Source organism: Bos javanicus, chromosome 2 (assembly GCF_032452875.1).
Source record: "Bos javanicus breed banteng chromosome 2, ARS-OSU_banteng_1.0, whole genome shotgun sequence".
NCBI classification, from domain to species: Eukaryota; Metazoa; Chordata; class Mammalia; order Artiodactyla; family Bovidae; genus Bos; species Bos javanicus.
Genome location: NC_083869.1, coordinates 88,457,690 through 88,476,758, shown reverse-complemented (window position 1 = coordinate 88,476,758; position 19,069 = coordinate 88,457,690). Strand labels below are relative to the sequence as shown.

The following is a 19,069-nucleotide window of genomic DNA, read 5'->3' as shown; positions in this document are numbered from 1 at the left end:
TTTTTATGGATACCTATATGGTCATGAAATTGTATGATTTGCTAAGGTTTTTGGGGCACATGAGGATAGGTCCAATGTTTTCATTCTATAGCCGGAAAACAGACCTAGAAATATTAAGAAACTTACTCATAGTTTTCCATCAAGACAGCAACAGAACAGAGGATTCTCACAGCTGTTTATTTACTTGACCTTGCCTAGAACTTTTTATTCTCTTTTTCAAAATTTCAACATTACAGATGTGGTTAAAGTCCACCTCTGTCCATCAGCTACATCTCTGCCGAGTTATGGCATAGTATGCTCACATTCAGTCAAGAATTTCCCCCATACTTTTATTTCTACCTATGTATTTACTCATAAGTCCATACAGTATTTGTTGTATGTGTTTGTAGTCTAAATGTTATTGTACTATCACTTAAAATTTTTTTATTTTATTTTTTAATTGAAGTGTAATTGATTTACAATTGTTAGTTTGAGGTATACAACAAAGCGATTGTGTTTTATATATGTATAGTGTATATATAATATATATACATATAATATTGAAGATTCTTATACTATAACTTTTATATTCAGCAAGATATCATGGAAATCTATCTAGTTCATTCCCTATAACTGCTGTATAGTTATCATAATATACATATATCACATTTTTTTCTATTCTATTTATAGACATTTAGGTTGTTTCTCATTTTTTCCAATACAAATAAGGTAGCAGTGAACATTCTTGAATATACTTTCCTGTATACAAATGTAAGGATTTCTTTAGAGCAAAAAAAAAAGAATGGAATCTTTAGGTACAAATGTTTCAAAATATTTTCAAAGATTAATTTTTATATGAAAATCAAGTGCGTATTCTGGCCTTGTTTCCATTAATACATAACAGGATTTTTCTTTGCATTTTATTTTTTACTGCCATGCCAATGGTAAATTGACAGCTCAGAGACACAAGTGAAATGACGTTCTTTTAGCAAGTACTATTCATTTTGAATTACAGACGCTGTTGTCAGCATAGCATTATTTGTAAGCTTATTTGTCCTTTAGAAAGGAAATGCGATAGGGTAAACGGTAGCATCCAGTGATATGCAGCAGTTTTGCACCCTCTGCCCCCAACCCGGCTAAATTGTTTTCTGCTCCCTCAAGAAAGAACAGGCCACAGAATGTGTCAGTAGAAATGCAGTTTAGGAATTGCACTTGATCTTGTTTTTCAGCATAATGTTTCTGTTCTTTCATCATAAAGATCAGCTGCATTTTATTTTTTTCCAGTCCCTTAGAATAACATCCAGTTCTAGTCAGCATGTTTAATGTACTTCTCAATGATGTTCTAGCACAATAAATTTTCGTATCTCGTGCATGTGTACATATGGTAAAAATTTCTTCAAGTTCTAGCCATGTGGGGGAGGAATATTGTGGTTGCTTTGTTAATGCAGTGTTTGTGTTGGAGTGGTTACGGCCCCGCGCTTTAACTCTCAGCGCTGGGCATAATGAGATGGCTTTGATGGTGGCGTAAGAGTCTGGTGGGATGGTCACAGCTTCACACTTCAAAGCCGAGCATATGGGGTGAATACTGGGTAGCTTTGTGCTCTTTGGGGATGGTTGGGAGACAATTCTTAACAGCTCTGTTTAATGAAGACATTGGAAAAGAAACACTCCATCTTTAAAATAATTTTGAATTGCAAAGAGAGAAATTACCACCACCCCCCTTCCATAGACTAAACTAAGAATAATTTTTCCTAGTCTGCACTTAATTAGAGAGAGTGAAGCATCACAACTACACTGTATTTTCAAATGTCTTCTTTTTCAAAGTAGTGTAGCAAGATTAATCGGCCAGTTTTATTTTAGGTATGTGTATGAATTTAGGCAAAAACTTTTAGGGCTATCTGTTTTACCATCTGAGAGATTTTTATGGCTTCTGGTAGAGAATCTTTTTTTTTTCCTTCTCATTAAAAAATACATAAATAAAAAAATCAACTAAACAAGAAACTTGGCTATATTAAGATAGCTATACTAAAACTAGAGGATGCTTGTAAGATTTCAAGTCTAGCACTCAGTTTAATTTTTAGATTCTGTGCTTTTTTTCCCTCTGCTTTTTATTGAGAATGAGGTGATGGGGTTGAAAAATACACTTTTTGATTGGTATGTCCTGATGAGAATGTGTAAGTAGGCTTTTTTGAGCATCATTAGAGTTCTGGTTTAAAAATAATAATAATAAGCCTTACTTTCAGACTGTAAGCCGGGGAAATAGAATTTATCTATTCCTAGTGAAAAGGGAATGACAGGCTTGAGGTTTTTCCTAGCTGTGCATTTTGACTGCCATCAAAAATGTAACAAAACCAAGCATATCAGTTATGTTCTTTGAGCTTCTGAAATGCAGTTTCTGTTTAACAGTTAAATCTTAACTCCATTTACATCAGTAGTCCTGAAATGCTCCTGAAATAAACAAAAGCAGAAAGAGAAAGAATAATCAGATACTTTTGTAGACATGAAGTATGTGTTAGTGTAAGGCAGGTGAATACATTTTATAAGATGGATTCTTAAATACTGTCTTAAATATTGTACATTCTCAATAAAATACCACATTTCAGCCATAGTTAAGTCCATTACAGGCTCAGAAGTAAACATTTGTGTTAGGGATATGAAGTTCCTGTCTCATTGTGCTGATCCTCCTTTTGCAAAGAGGAATAACCAAACTAATAGAAGTCTCTAGAGGTAAGGCTGTAAATGATAGTTACACATGTGTAGAAATGACTAAAAATCATTTTCAAGTACAGAAGATCAGCTAACCGTAAAGGTTGCATTATGTTTTAAAATACTGTCATTAAATCAGCCTTTTTAGAATATGACTAGTGAAAATGGAAAGATCAGAAATACAAATAACAGTGGTAGGGAAAAGTTGTCAAGAATGGCAGAGAAACTAGGAAATACTGGTCTTTTAATAAAGAACAATTTAGGAAGCTGCAGTTTTGCTTTATCTGTTTCAAGCCAGCAGGATGACATCATACTCTGTTGGTACAAGGTGATTCAGATGTTTCCTCTCTGACGTTACTGACTGTCTCAGGTAGCCCACAGCTGCAGGTGGCTCTGACACCTGGGGGCTTGAAGACAGCTCATAAAACATGATGCCGGTGATGGAAAACTGATCACATGGTTTCTCACTGGGGATGCATCGGATGCCTGCTGGTCTTAAACCCTGTTCTCATTTTTGTTAGCATAGCGACCCCTTACTTCCACATGTAGGTTTGGAATGGATGCTGCCATTTCAGGTTTGCAGAGTCCAACATCTGCAAAGTGCTTAGGAACCAAATTCAATTCGTTCAACTTAACAAGTGTTGATTGTTTAGGGAGTTTGAAACCTAGATAGAGGAAAAAAGTCCACGATTAACTATATAATACAAGTAGATTAGATATGATGTTCTCTCAATAAAAGCTGTACTACATGTATTCTCCAGGCAAGAATACTGGAGTGGGTTGCCATTTCCTTCTCCAGGGGATCTTCCCGACCCAAGGATCAAATCCAGGTTTCCTGCATTGCAGATGGATTTTTTTTTTTTTTTTTTTTTTACCGTCTGTGCAACCAGGAAGCCCACTATATGAACATGAGAGGAAGAAATTAAATCAGTGGAGGATGGGGGGAGTGCAATGACAAAGCAGGGATAAGTTCAGAAGTTCTGGTTTCTTGGGACTCATTGAAAATGTGGAAAGTCCCTGCTCTGGAAATGCCTGATTCCACTATTGGGGGAACAACTGATTTACAGGAAATGCACACAGAACTATTCCTTTAAACAATGCCACTTACCTAAAAACTGTGAGACTTGAGCTTAAAGATTCAATAATTTTATCTTCTTTAACAGGCCTGTTTGTTTGCATGATGTGAGCATTTGTAATTATAGTACAGGGGATAATTTTTACATAGACTAATTGTGAAAATAAAAATGATAAAATTAAAACCCTTTTTTAAAATGCAGTTCATATAACAAGTAAAATGCCTTGCTAGCAAGTATTCTTCTGACCAAATTTGAGACATTTCTCTGAAATTCAGACAATCTAATTTACTCTTCAGTGACATTACAAATACTTAACCTTCCATGGGCCTTTGGGTTACAGTCATTAGAAACATAAAAGTTACTTCCTTGAGTATGAAGAATATAGTGTACTATCTCTAATGCTAAATATTATTTTGGCCTTGGTTGTCTTTCATTGCATGAGAATAATGAAATGTCTTATTCATTATTAGAATTATAAGAATATAAATTAAGAATTTATAAGAATAAAATTTCATTATAAGAATAAAAATTAAGTTTGATTCTTTCCATCATGAATTGCTGTAGAAGAGATAACCGCAGAGGAGTGCTGTTTAAATATGTGAGAATTTCGAGTAAGTAGGGACATAACAGTACAGGAAGGTATTCGGAATGTTCAGAATTCAGAACAGTGGGGTAGGTTTGCAGAGGGGAAAAGAAGCAGTGTGTGCTGGGCACTGTGCACCCAGCATTGTGTTCAATCGATGCTTTTCTTAGTTTATCTAATCTTAATCTCTCTATCCATTCTATGGGATAGCTTCTTTTCTTTCTTGTTTCTTTACTTCCTTTATTTTTTTCCCTTTCCTCTCTTTTTATCTCCCTCTTTTTTCTTTTAGTTTTATTAAATATTTTTTAAAGCAGGTTTCAGAAGTCATATTCTTTCACCCTGGCTTATTTAAAATATCTAAGCAATGTGGACATATTTTTATATCACCACAATGCCATTATCACATCCATCAAAATGATCATTTTTTTGGTACCATCTAATATCCAGTATGTAATCCAAACAAATGTCTTTCTGTGATTGGCTTGTCTGAATCTGGATCTATACATGATTCACACAGAGAGGTGATTGTTGTATCCCTGTCTCTTTTGATAGAATCCAGTTCCCCGCATGCACCCCCCACCCTCACCTTTTTCCTTCTGATTCACTGGTTGCAGAAACTGGGTCACTTGTCCTATGGAATTCCCACATTCTGGATCTGTTTGCTCCCTGGTGGTGTCATGTAATTTGTATCTTTATCCCTTTCTTTTCCTACAAACTTTAGGTTAGCCCCAGAGGTTTGATTGGCTTGAACAGTTTTTTGTTTTTGTTTTTTGGCAAAAGTTATTCAGAGGTAGGCTGTGAGCTTTGTATGTATTCTATGAGGAAGCCATAGTTTCTGATTATCTCACATCTAGTGATGTAAAGATGAACTACCTTTGTTCGTAATTGACTTTTCAGGAGGGTTTCATCCATTGATGATCTTTGCCCTGAAACAGTTATTTTCATAGGAGATCCAAAATAGTGATCTTCTAATGCTTTCTTCCACATTTATTAGTTAAGAGTTTCTTTCTAAGTTAAAAAATCTTTCCCTCATCAGTTCAGGCTATCTGGCTACACTGAAATACAGTTTATATAGGAAAGGGAAGGTAAATGCTTATTTTTATTCTTTTTAATCACCAGACTTCTAGACAAGGATTTGGTGTGTTAGAGGAAGATTTTTTTTTAAATTTTTTCATCTTATAGATAAAGAACTTGAAGCTCAGAGACGGCAAAAAAAAAAAAAACAAAACAAATTGCTCAAGATCTCAAACAGCTATTAAGGAACAGAGATGGTATTCAAACCAGTATCTTCTGGCCTCAAAAGCTTGTGCTATTTCTACTATGTACCCCTGCCCTCAACCCTGTCAACTGCTACTGCAACTGTCGTTGTCCCTTGCTTTGCTCTTCAGGAACCAGCTTCAAGACTCCTCCTTTACAGCACCATGGGCTTTGTACGCTTATACAGTACTCCAGAGTTGTAACTCCAAATGGAGGCTCTGGCCTGTCTAGGTCAGAAGCTGGGCCAAGCCAGGAGACAGGTCACATTGTCTCTACTTGGGAGAGGCTTTCCCATCACAGTTTGTGCTTTAGGCTCCTGCAACAGCCAAAGTATGAGTCACTGTAAATTACGGTTGGACCAAATATCAGTGATGGGAATAATTTGGAGAGTACTCAGATGTTAAGTTGTCTTAACTAGCTCTTCTAAACCACTTTCCCTTTCTTCTGCCACCCCAGCTCTCTGCCATTCCAGATTTGAGGGGAGTATTTAGGTAACTGCCTAAAGATTTTCCTGCAATTTCTAAAGCTCTGTTGATTGTTTGTGTCCCTGGCATCTGGCCCCAACCACCCCCGCAGAAACTTGTGATCCATTAGTATCTTAAAGTAGTGTTAAAGAAGCAGAGATCACTTAGTAAATTTGGGAGATTTTCTTGGCTTTGTGGTGTCAACAATATCATGGGTTTCTAATGCTGGAGTCTCTACCTGACTCAGAGGAAGAAAGAACATTTCCATAGATTTTGTACGACCCAGAGGTACAAAATCTTTTTTTAATGTCCTCCACATTTCACCCCTCCCAATCAACGTGGCAGTCTACATTATAAAGAAACAAATAGCAGACTTCAGAATTGCAGTTTGAGGTTTCCTATGCTTATTGTGGCTAAAGGCTCCGTCTCAGCCTTGGATGTCCCATGATGCACCTCTAAATCAAGGAGGCCCACACTCTTGCCCTCCCAGGCCAGCATCCAAACTCCCTGCTAAGTCACTTCAGTCGTGTCCGACTCTGTGCGACCCCATAGACGGCAGCCCACCAGGCTCCCCCGTCCCTGGGATTCTCCAGGCAAGAACACTGGAGTGGGTTGCCATTTCCTTCTCCAATGCATGAAAGTGAAAAGTGAAAGTGAAGGCGCTCAGTCCTGTCTGACCCTCAGCGACCCCATGGACTGCAGCCTTCCGGGCTCCTCCATCCATGGGATTTTCCAGGCAAGAGTACTGGAGTGGGGTGCCATTGCCTTCTCCACCAAACTCCCTAAACACCTACAATAAAATACCTAAAATAAAACATCGGGAAAATAAATTATGTTATCTCTATCCTTGCTTATTGGGAACTATACTTAGTGACATGAAAACAGCAGTTCCTTGAAGCAATTCTCTAGAAAAAGACAGGAAAGCAATTCTGTAATCTGCCTTGAGAAGATAAGGTCAGAGACAGAATCTAGATGTAAAAGTGGAAGAAGAAGGTAAAAAAACATTGATATTCAGAGTAGCCTCCATAAAATTGTATTTAGATACTAGGCTTCTTACAGAATATCTGTCCCAGTGCTGCTATCCAGAAGGACTTTCTATGATGATGGCAATGTTCTGTATCTATGCTGTCCAATAGGGAGACCACGTGTAGTTACTGAGCACTTGAAATGTGGCTACTGCAACTGAAAAACAACTTACTGCATTTTAATTAATTAAAATGTAATGGCATGTGTAGCTAGGAGTTGCCATATTGGACAGTGTAGATCTGGCCCTTGTATTCTTAAATTTTTCTTTCTCCTAACAGTATACACATTCTGGAGCTGTTATAAAATTGTTCAAAAATCGAAGGTACTGATTTCATTCATCTTGGTGATAAATTTTCCCTATGGAATTAGATTTGTAATGGCTTAGAAATTCTGGCCTCCTTTAAAGTGTAAAGTGTTGCTCAGTGGTGTTCCACTCTTTGTGACCCCATGGACTGTAGCATACCAGGCCCCTCTGTCCATGGAATTCTCCAGGCAAGAATACCGGAGAGGGTTGCCATTTCCTTCTCTAGGGGATCTTCCTTTGCCCTTTTTCAGGGGATCTTCCTGACCCAGGGATTGAACCCAGGTCTCCCACATTGCAGACAGATTCTTTACCATCTGAGCCACCAGGGAAGCCTTGTACATAAATGTTATTATGAGACTAACCAAGGAAAAGTTAATTATGCTCAAACTTTGAGTTTTAAAATTTGTGTGAATTATATACCCTTTAGTCATGATGATTATAACAGTGATGGGAATGCACTTAATGTGACCAAAGTGTACACCTAGAAATGGTTAAAATGGTAAATTTTGTGTTAAGTGTATTTTACCACAATAAGAAAATTCTGTGCTTTGTTTTCTTTCAGCAGTACTGACTTTAATTTAGTCTTGTTAAAATTTCCCGCTGCCCATAGGCCTTGCTGAGAATCTGGTCCTCAGTGTTCCTGGCTGCAGTGTGTTTCTCTTTGGTGAGGCTGACCTGCCCGAGAAGCGCCCCCTTGTCCAGAGAAGGAAGCAGCTGGGCTGGTTCACCAGAAGGGATTTCAGCACTCTTAAATCTGACCTGGGAGCTGCACCTGCCAGAAGATGTGGTTTGACGGGTTCGCAGTCTGGATTTTTTTTCCGCTTTGGTTTTTAAACTTGAGAATCCTGAGGTTGCCTTCATTTGGTCTCTCCCACGTAATGCAGGAGGGTTACAGCTGGAGCTTTCTTGACTTGCTTGAAGTTCTCCTCTCAGCTCTTTCTACTTACGCCTTCATGAGCCACTCAGGGAGGCTGGAAGCCCTCATCAGATACTCGATAAGAGCCCCCAAGAGGGATGTTCATGATAGGCAATGAGCCCTGCTCATCAGTGGCTGCACTGATGATGAGAATGGTTATCACTGGGATGATGGGTCCTGTTGGCCAGGCATGAGGTTGTATCTGGAGACACCTGGCGGCTCAGGATGTGGGTGTAGCTTACTTTTAGCTGGTGAGAAAGGCTTTCAGTACATCCAGAGTGTCCAGGTTGATGCTTACACCTGACAGTCAATGGTGGAGGCACCCTGGAGAGAGGCTTTTCTACACTGCGGGCTCTAGAACAGAGAGAACAAACACAGGGAGCAGTATTCTCCCTTGCCCTGGATCTTATCCACTCTTGTCTCTCTCTGCTACTCCTGCCCACACCTTGCTTAGAGCATATCTTCAGAAAAGGCAATGGCACCCTATCAAAAACTCCATCCCCATTTGCTGCACTTCACTATCCTAGGGCCATTTATTTGAGTCTTGATTCTTGTCTCACTCGCTGCACTTCACCATCCCAGGTCCATTTATTTGAGTCTTGATTTTTTTATCCCCTAATATCTTCTGTAGGGATCACTAGTTAAACCATGTTAGACCACATTTTGATAGTTAATATCTTAGCTGTTACTAAAATACTAGGTCCCAAGAAGCAAGAGGTGGGCAACCTTAAGAAACACATTTCCTCAAGGCACAGTTACACATAGGCTTTTGGTTACTAATCCCTGGTGCAGAATTCTGCTCTCAAACCAATGACATCATCAGCTAGAGCAGTACAATGAAAAGAGTGTAGGCTTTGAAAGTGAAAGTCGCTCAGTCGTGTCCCATCTTTGTGACCACCCCATGGACTGCAGCACACCAGGTTCCTCTGTCTATGGAATTCTCCAGGCAAGAATACTAGTTGCCATTTCCTTGTCTAGGGGATCTTCCTGACTCAGAGAGTGAACCTGGGTCTCCTGCATTACAGGCTGATTCTTTACCATCTGAGCTACCAGAGACTCTCAGAGTGCAGGCTTTGAGGCTATGCTCAAATCCTGACCTTGCTCTTCATTGGCCATGTGACTTCAGAATGTTCCTTAGCTCAATAAGCCTCAGTTCCCATATCTTTAAAATGGCCATATTAATTATTTTTCCCTCATGAGACTAAAGTTGAAAGGATGACTATTAAGTGCCAAACGTGGTACCAAGGGACCATTTTTTCCTTCCATTTAGAGAAAAGATTTATCTAAAAAGTGATTATAAATGTGTTTTAGTCTTTACTTGTGGAAAAAAAAGAAGAAGCTGATTGCTCCCTGCCAATTTGAACCTCACATATTTTCCCACGATTTGTCTCACAAACGGAGAAGTGTAAGTTTGTGACTAACTTTTCAGAAAGCTATTTCCTGGTTTCTAATTTGAGCCTTACTGAAGACCGAAAGGATTATTCCACAAACCTAGTCAGCACAGTGCCGGGTGACTGAGATTACAGTTAGAGGATGGGAATTAGAAGCAGGAATCCTAGTACTAGAGAACAGAAGAACAGCATTTAGTGCTGGGTTAGACAGTCCCTCGGAGAAGGCAGTGGCACCCCACTCCAGTACTCTTGCCTGGAAAATCCCATGGACGGAGGAGCCTGGTAGGCTGCAGTCCATGGGATCGCTAAGAGTCGGACACGACTGAGCGACTTCACTTTCACTTTTCACTTTCACGCATTGGAGAAGGGAATGGCAGCCCACTCCGGTGTTCTTACCTGTAGAATCCCAGGGACGGGGGAGCCTGGTTGGCTGCCGTCTATGGGGTCGCACAGAGTCGGACACGACTGAAGTGACTTAGCATAGCATAGCATAGCATAGCATAGCATAGCATAGCATAGCATAGCATAGACAGTCCCTAGGAAAACTTAACTCTCATTTCTAAAGTGTTGTGGGGCTGAATGGGTTGGTGTTTGGGAAGAACTTTAACCTGCTCTGAAAAGCGTATCTGAGTTAAAAACTAAATGTTCATGTTATCACTAATCATGTTCAATCTTCTAAGAACAGACTGAGTTTGTAACTGTTTAAACCAAAGTGAACAGTGATCCCCCCATCTCACCTAATGATTGTCTGACAGTCTCACCTATTTTACATTATTTGTTTGGAATGGACAACCCATTGGGGATTTTGATTCCTTCTCTATTTTTTACTCCACATGGAGATCTGTGATTTACATGGAGAATTTGATCAACATCTGAAAATCCTAAGTTTACTTTAAAATGCCAAGATTGACACAGAAATGTTTAAAGATGGTATTTTAAAGGTAATATTTGACATCTGGTAAAGATGCAGTTAGAGGCTCTCCTGCAACTAATGGTATAAATTACTATCAATTGGTAAAAAACTTTTTGGAAGTGAGTTGGTGATGTGTATCAAAAGCTCTAAAAATATATGTAACTGCTTTGCAGAAATTCTAATTCTAGATTTATCTTAGGTAAATAGATTTATTCCTGAGGAAGCAATAAAAGGTACGTATACTTATGTACCAGTATGTTTATCAAAGAACTATTTATAATAATAAATACTGGAAATAATATAAATGTTAAGAATTTGAGAGTGATTAAATAAACTATGGAATACCTTGGTGAGAGACCATTATGCAAGCAATTAAGTGTGAAGGTTTGGAGGAATTTTTAGACAAGTGGAAAATACAGTACAATGTAGAGAGAATTTTTAGTTTATTAATTAACACAACGAATATTTATTAAGTACCTAAATGTGCCAGGGACTATTATCAATGGGAAAATAGAATTTATTTGCCTTCAAAGAATTTATATTCCAGTGGGGAATAGGTGAAGAGAGTGAAAAGAGAAACAGAAAATTACAAGCTTAATAAATAATTAATTATATGATATGTTAGAAAACAAGTGTTGTTGTTTAATCACTAAATCATGTCCTACTCTTTTGTGACCCCATGGACTGTAAGCCCACCAGGTTCCTCTGTCTATGGAATTTTCCAGGCAAGAATACTGGAGTGGGTTGCTGTTTCCTTCTCCAGGGGATCTTCCCTACGCAGGGATTGAACCCAGGTCTCCTGCATTGGCAGGTGGATTCTTTTCTGCTGAGCCATGGGGGAAGTCCCTAGGAAATAAATGCTACAGCCAAAAAAAAAAAAAAAAAAATCAGACAGGGCAATGGACATCATGTGCCCGGAATGGGAGTAAACTATGGTTTTCAGATGGGATAAACCAAAGTAGGCCTCATTGTGAAGGCAGCACTGGAGTAAAGACTAGGAGAGAGGCAGTTGGCCATGTGGAAATGTGGACAGGAGACTCAGGCAGAAGGAACATCCAGGGTCAAGGCCAAAGGATATAAAGCTGGGTAGTGTGATTTCAATATTGTAAAATATATATGCACCTATTTATTTTATTTATCTTATATGTTTGTAAGGAAAGGAAATTCTTAAAGCTTCCAACTTATTTTCACTATTTCTTCAAATTGATCTTGTTATTATTTCCATCATCTTTCATAAAGGGAAATTATTGAGGTTTATCAGGTCTGTAGAAGCTGGATTTCAGTGCATTCATTCATATTGCTGACAAAAGAGTCACATAAGAAAGGAAAAGCAGCACAACTTTCCCCCCATATGTCTTTTTTGCTAATATCTCCTTTCAAGTGGTAGACTCTTTAGTTTGTGCAAAAGACATGAAAATTATAAGTTGCCAAGTTTAGGTAGACCGTTACTCCTTGAGGGACTCATTTAATAGGCTCAAAGCAGATTCTAATAGAAAATTAAAATGTTTCAGAGAGGAACATAGAGTATAGATAAATGGTTTCATGAACAAGATTGTAATTCGAGTTTAAGTCACATGATCCACTGAAATTTTAGGTTACCTTACTTGCCCAAGTTATCCATTAAGAAATTCATATGTAAGAAGGAGTAAAATGGTTTCATTTTTAAAAGAAATACCTATTGCAGTAGAATTTCTAGCACCTCTGTCACTAGGATAGAAATATTATTCATCTAATTTTTCAACAAGCTGAGTTCACAACTGTGGCAATTTCCCTCCTTATTTTTAAATTTAATGGCTTTATATATTTTTCTAACATTCTTTATTTACATCAGTGTTTCTCAACATAATTTTCTGCTCTTCCCATCAAAACAGAAAAGCTTCAACACATTGTTGCTATGTTTATTTCTTTTCCTAAAAAATTTAAATAGAAATGATTGGTGCTATGAACTGAACACTTACAGTTAACTTTCCAATGACAAAATTAATCTATACAGTACCCGAAAGGAAGCAGAATCTATAAGGGAACAGGTTTCTGTTTTGAAGTTCCTTGAGAATATTATAAACAGAAGAGAAAAAAGTGACCTCAGAAATGATTAACACCCAGAGTCAGTGCCAAACACACAAAATCTTTTAAACCAAATTCCTTTTAAAAGTTTGTAGTTGGCCGGCTCCTGAGGAACATAAATAAGGACAAAGCAGTAATAGTTGATACTTTTAGATCTATAAATAAATACTTTATACATATATATTTTAAAACCCTAAACATTTATGGGATAATTTAAACACTGCTGGCTGATATATTGTATGACTGGCCTGCATATATGCATCATTGTTTAAAAATGAGGGACAATTCTTTGAACTGTAGTTTCACATGATGCCGTAGGAATTATAGATGGAGGTAACTGGCACATCTTGGAATCAGGGACTTCTGTTTAGTTATTTCAGTGGGTTACTGAGAGCTGCCCCTGCTTACTTCTTTCTCTCTGTAAATGAGAAGCTGCTGCATCAGGCACTTTTCTTGACATTGAATAATGCCATTTACTGCATACCCCAAATTTTACCTAGTCTTTGAAAAGTAATTTCTAGCCTGGGAATGAGTCCTGTTTTCAGGAGCCTATATCTGTAATTTCCTATGTTTGCTTGTAAATCTATTTGGATGATGGAAGATGAAAGTCTCAATGTGTAATTAAGTGTGTCACCCGTAATTGAAACATGAAGGACTATGTCTCTGCATGAGCTAGAGAAAGGCACTTTTCTCTAGAAAACCTGGGAGCAGGGAAGTCAAGTGCCTGAGGTTGCTTTCACCTGGGCTGGCTTCATTCCATGATGATGTTAACATGTATCTACCCCTGTGATTTCGTCTCTGAATTGCTGTTACTCTGAAAGATTCAGAGTTGAGAAATTGAGGCTTACGGTTCCTCACAGAGTGGGAAAATGTCATAGCTACTTTGCAGAAAGACAGCTGAGCAGAGGCAGTGTTCCTGAAGAAGTGGAACTTGAACTCAGACCCCTGGGGAGCCATTCCCAGCCCCGTGCCGCGCAGTGTCACTTAGCTTTCTCTTCTGTGGATTTGGCCACATGCACAAGAGGCCTGCGTTCTTCCCGCCATGGGAGTATCGGACTTAGCAATTATGTTTGAGTTTTATGGCTTTAGTCATCAAATGTCCTGTTTCAGCTGTGGTTTCTCTTTAATACATGTTCTAAAAAATGTAAAATACCAATATGTAATGATGACTAATTGCTTTCAGTGTAATAACAGCTGTTTATATTTTTGAACCTGAGTTCCAAGTCTGTCGTCTTGCTCTGTTTGTTACTCTGAAGCAAGGCCCACAGGCTAGGTTTTATCTTTGTTTAACCTTTGTGTTTTTACACCCAGTAACCTGCATGGTTCCTGGCACTCAGCAGGTTTCAGTAAAAACATATTTAATAAGAGAGCCACACATTAGTTCATGAGAATCTCTTTATTTATTCAAACTGTAATGCAATCTATAAATTTGAAGTTCTCTCTTCAGACATAAAAATGCCATATACTCCAAAACACTACCTCGGTTCCCTCCTCACACATCTTTTAAAGCTAAGCCATCAAAGAAGAGCTTAATATAATAAAGAGAACTTTTAAATACATCTCTTAGCAAACTTCTGACCCCCTAAAACAAAACCTTTTCTGTTGGAGGAAAATATTGAGAATCTTTTCACCATTAATTGATTGAAGGTGATGGTGCCTGGAACAATTTTTGAGAATAATTTTGATCTAAAGGGAAAAAAAATGTTTTTTCTGAGTGCTGCTTTTTCATTTTTTCTAACGGGCTCTTCACTATTGTTTTGTCTGAATGCAGTTTTTTATTTGTGTTATTCCAGACGTGGTCCTACCACAAGCATCTTTAAACCAGACATTAATAGCATAGTTCACAGTCATTACTGCCAGTGCTCAAACACAAATATTGCATTTGTGTTTGTAAAAACTACACATCAGATGTTAATTAAGTGCATTTGTTTTTTTTATGCTTAAACAATCTGGCATAAAGAGTTTACATCTATATCAGTTCACCATAAGGTCTCTACAATATCTGAATCACCAGCCGTACAGTATATGATGAATACAGTGTTTCCACACAGGAAAATAACAGAATTGTCAGGAAAACATCAGGCCTGTTATATTTCCCTGTGAAATAATAGCAACTGAATCTCAGTTTCTTTTTGATTAAAAAAAAGTATTTAACTAGGAGTAAACACCAATATTTAGAATGATAAATTTTTCATTAAAGAACACATGGAAAGTGAAATCATACCAAAGATTTTTTTCCTTGTTTTTAGCTTGCTTCAGGGCGTTGTGACAGTTGCTTTGGAATAAAATTGGAATTTCAGCTTTGCAGTGAGATTCATGCTGCCGCCAGAGCAGCCGAGTGCCAATCTGCGGGAGGCAGGAGCCGAGTGAAACCGCAAACTGAGAAACAAACTTTCACATCAGGTTTCTAATTTTAGAGCAAAAAATGGAATTACTTTAATTATATGACATTTAACTAGAAATACGATTTGCTGGGATTAATTGCCTCCCTTATTTAAAAAATTTTTACTAAGTTTAAATTAGCATAAAAAGTCAAATTCAGCATCTTAAATAAGGTCAGTGGGACTTCTGGATTTAAATGCAGAATTTGATTGATTAGAATTGGATCACCATATTGGTGTTGGACTTGGGAAGGATTAAATGGAAGAATTAGAAACGTGTGCATTTGGGCAGAAAACAGTTTCTCTCTTTTTCCTTCCTTCTTTCTTCTTTTCTTCCTTCCTTTCTTCTTGTCTTTTTTTCCTTCCTTTCTTTCTTTTTCCTAAGGCAGAAATGGATCATGGCCTTATAACCCCTCAGGGTGAAAACTACTACCTGCTTAGACCAGAAACTTCTCAGCTTCATTGACTTGTCTCTGTTTATTCACTGCTTGAATAAGGTATAGTGGTAAAACAAAATCAACTATTGTATAGCTAAAGCTTAATAGAAGAATTTAAAATACATGTAACAAGGACATACACCAGGAAGTATCATTCTGTATATAAGTGATTACTCTTACTTTATTCAAAAGAGAATATAAAAGTTACTTCTTATGTTTAATTTTATTTTTCTAAGAAATAATTAATTTTAAAGTATGCTTTTGAAGGAATTTTTTAAGTAGAGTTTTATTTTAATTGATTAAGTCATTGTTGGGACAAGTGAATTCTTTGTGACACTCTTGTGCTCTGGACTTAACATCTAAATTTCTTATGCATTTAATAATTTATCTTAGGTAAACTATTGTTTACATTACCTTTTATCTTAGGTAATGAATTCATTTATTAGCAAGAATGATCAATTTTAGAAACTCGGTGACAAAAGGGACAGTTATTGGGCACATGGGGATAAAAGGTGCCTTGCAATCTACTAGAGGATTTAGAGGAAGTCCTGTCCCATGTATTTAGGGATCAAATGGTCCATGCTACCATACTGTCAGGAGGCCCTGGGTCCATATGAATGAACTTGCCTTGAAAGTGACTTGCTCCCCCAAGCTGATAAATTACATATAAATATCTGAACGTTGGCTAGGCATATCAAAGTTCTGGAATAGCAGAGCACAATAGACCCAATAGATATTTTGAATAGTACTTAGTATAAGCTCCCCCCCCATATGAAACTCTATATATGTATACTTTTATATACACACACACATACTTTTCAGCAAACTCTGAGCATGATCTAGCTATTTGTTTGAATGGTGATAAAGGTGAGGCCACTTCTTGAGTCAGAATAGGCTATGTGTATCAGATACGAGGAAATGGGATTGTTTGTAACACTACCTGTTCAGGGGTAGAGGAGAGAGAGACTATGCTTGGATGCTTTCGATTAATGAATGACATTAGCACTGACAAAAAAAAAATTTCCAGTTGTACTCTGTGAAATGTTAAAACTGATATAATTCTCAAAGATATTTAGAGTAAGTGATTGGTGTATGAGGTTGAGAGAGATATGTATTGACTGTTAGGAAATTTAATTTTTATGAAATCAGCATTATGGAGAAATACTGTAATTTGATTCATTTCTGCAGAATTCCCAGTAGAAAGAGGCCCAGCCTCGGGAGTTGAAATGTTTCATTATGTACATGTGTGGGAAAAAGATGAAATGTGGTTTCCGTGTGCTGATTTTCTGTAAAGCGTCTATTAGTATGAGAGTACCCAGGCTAGGCAGCAAAGCCCCCAAACCACGGCTGTCAGGGGGAGAGTGAATTCAACAGGATCTCTCGTTGGGTACTGACATCGTGAGCAATAAGTTTGAAAGTAGTAAGAAAAAGCAATGACAGTAAAATGATGTTGAAATAGTAGCTAAAAAATTGTCTTATGCTGAAGATGAGGTCAGCCTTTTATCCTTCATCAATCCCTAGTCAACTTTGCTTTTAGAAATGTGAAGTTGCCCCACAATGAGGAAACTGCAAACCTAAGCTTTTTATACCAATGCTAATTTAACCAAGTTGTCCATCTTATAATGTAAACTATAATTAGAGCAGGGATATTTATGTCATATGAGCTGCATCATCCCCAAGGCAGGGTAAAACATGCTCTAGAGTAACTGGGCTCTGGAATAGCAATGACAGTCCTAGTCCCTTGGGAAGCCGAGGATGGAAGAAAGAGATGCCTCCAACTGGTCATACCAAGAAGGTATACATAGTGCCCCAGACCCTGCCCTGCCAAACCCACATCATCATGAGACACAAGTCCCTTTGTCCTTCCCAATTCCAAGACTGTCACTTTTTAGTGACCTCCTTTACTAGCCAAGACTGTTGAGGTTCATTTGAATCTGATCTTAACCTAGCTCAGTGATGACAGGTCTGTGTTTGGGGAGGAAGAGATGAATACAGAGTGTGATTTATTCCTGTCTCCCAGACCCATAGACCTGGCACTGAATTCCAGCCCCTGCGGAGATGGCCTTGGAAATGAATGGAAGGCCAATACATTTTACTGCTATTGATATTTAATTTTCAAATGTGCCTTTTGAAATATCTGCTGATATTTTCAAAAGTCTGAGCTTTTCTTAATCATTCTAGAGTAAACATCCAGATACATTTAGAGTAGATAAAAATATCTACTTATAGCTCAGATAACTCTGTTGGTAAAAAATATGTATGACCTTTAGAAAATTCTTGAGTTGATAATGAGGAGTATTTCTGTGTATTATTTTAAAATAAAATCAAGTAAAGTTAATAGAATAGAAGAGAATTGGGTAAAGAATAGAATCTTCAAGATGAGGCTTTACTTTGCTTGACTAACATGCTTTTCTAATGATTCAGGCATCGGCGCTAGCCCATATGTGATGAACTGCAATGTTACCATAAATTCTCAAGACTTGGCTCTGGGAAAAGAAATTGCTAGTGCCATTCGGGGCTCGAATGTGAATGGACTGAAGGGCGTCCAAACAATGGCTTTTCCTCATGAAGGGAAAATTGAGATAGCTTGCAATGTAGAGAGTTTTGAAGATCAAGAAGTTACAGAAACCTCCGAAGGCTCTCAATACATGGCTTACAGTGTCCTTGGGGACCATTTTTATTATATATCTCCTCATTACATAGAAGCTCAAGTTAAAAAATTGGCAAGTGATCGAGGAATTGGTACGATAGGGAGAGCATTAATTGGATTTACACCCCAAGAGTGCAAGAGCTGTGCTGAATATGCAATAAGAGAAAGTATTGGGGAGTTCTGGAAAATACGTGAAGGTGTTTTCATGTGATCCAATCTAAGGTTTCATTGAAATTGTAAGAAAAAAATATCAGGCATTGCGAACTTTTCTTATTGGCCTGTGAAGACAAGGAGAAGATCCAAGAGCTTGGTTCCAGGTGTGAATTGGAAAACTAGAAGCCTTCTCTGTCCAACGACAGCAACAGGTGTTTATAGATTGTAATTGCCTTATGATATTTCTAGTCATCACTGAAACTTTGTGAAATCTTCCTCTGTATCAAGTTCATGCACTTGGGTGTACTAGAAGCCTCCCTGAATGCGCTGGATAAAATGGCCATAGTTACGGAATCATCTTTGATTATCATGAACTAAACTAAAAACAGACTCTGTTTATTTGGTGTTCCTGAGCTCTTTATTCCAAAGTCCTGTATTCAACTCTCATTTTCTGAGTAATCATTTTTTTTTAATGTGCACTTTTAAAAATCAAGTACTAAGTAACTAAATGGGGAGAATTATAAACTAAAATTACCAAATAAAAGACTAATCATGTTCTTTTGTTCTTTCTTGTCTTGTTTAGGATGACCTACTGTTCATTCTGGAGATAATTCCAAAAGCCGTATTTGTCTAATTTTTTTATGTTTATGTGGGGATGTGGAATGGCAGTGTTGGGCATGACTTCAAGGGATTATATTGATCCTTTTTGGAATTTAAATGGAAGTCTGAAGGTTTAGGGAATTTATTACTCTTGAGTGAAGTGGAGGGT

The 19,069-nt window shown here is 37.7% G+C and overlaps 1 protein-coding gene across 4 annotated transcripts in view; it reads left to right on the top strand.

Annotated features, from left to right (window-relative positions):
* The window catches only part of FTCDNL1 (formiminotransferase cyclodeaminase N-terminal like), an 88,097-nt gene extending 69,242 nt beyond the window's left edge, over positions 1-18,855 (top strand). For all 4 annotated transcript variants that reach the window (XM_061380995.1, XM_061380976.1, XM_061380967.1 and 1 more), the window contains 2 exons: positions 8,006-8,191; positions 17,922-18,855. In XM_061380995.1, the coding sequence (XP_061236979.1) occupies positions 8,006-8,191; positions 17,922-18,358 (623 nt within the window). In that variant the 3' untranslated portion in view covers positions 18,359-18,855. The remainder of the gene's footprint in view (positions 1-8,005; positions 8,192-17,921) is intronic.
* Positions 18,856-19,069: the final 214 nt, after the last annotated feature.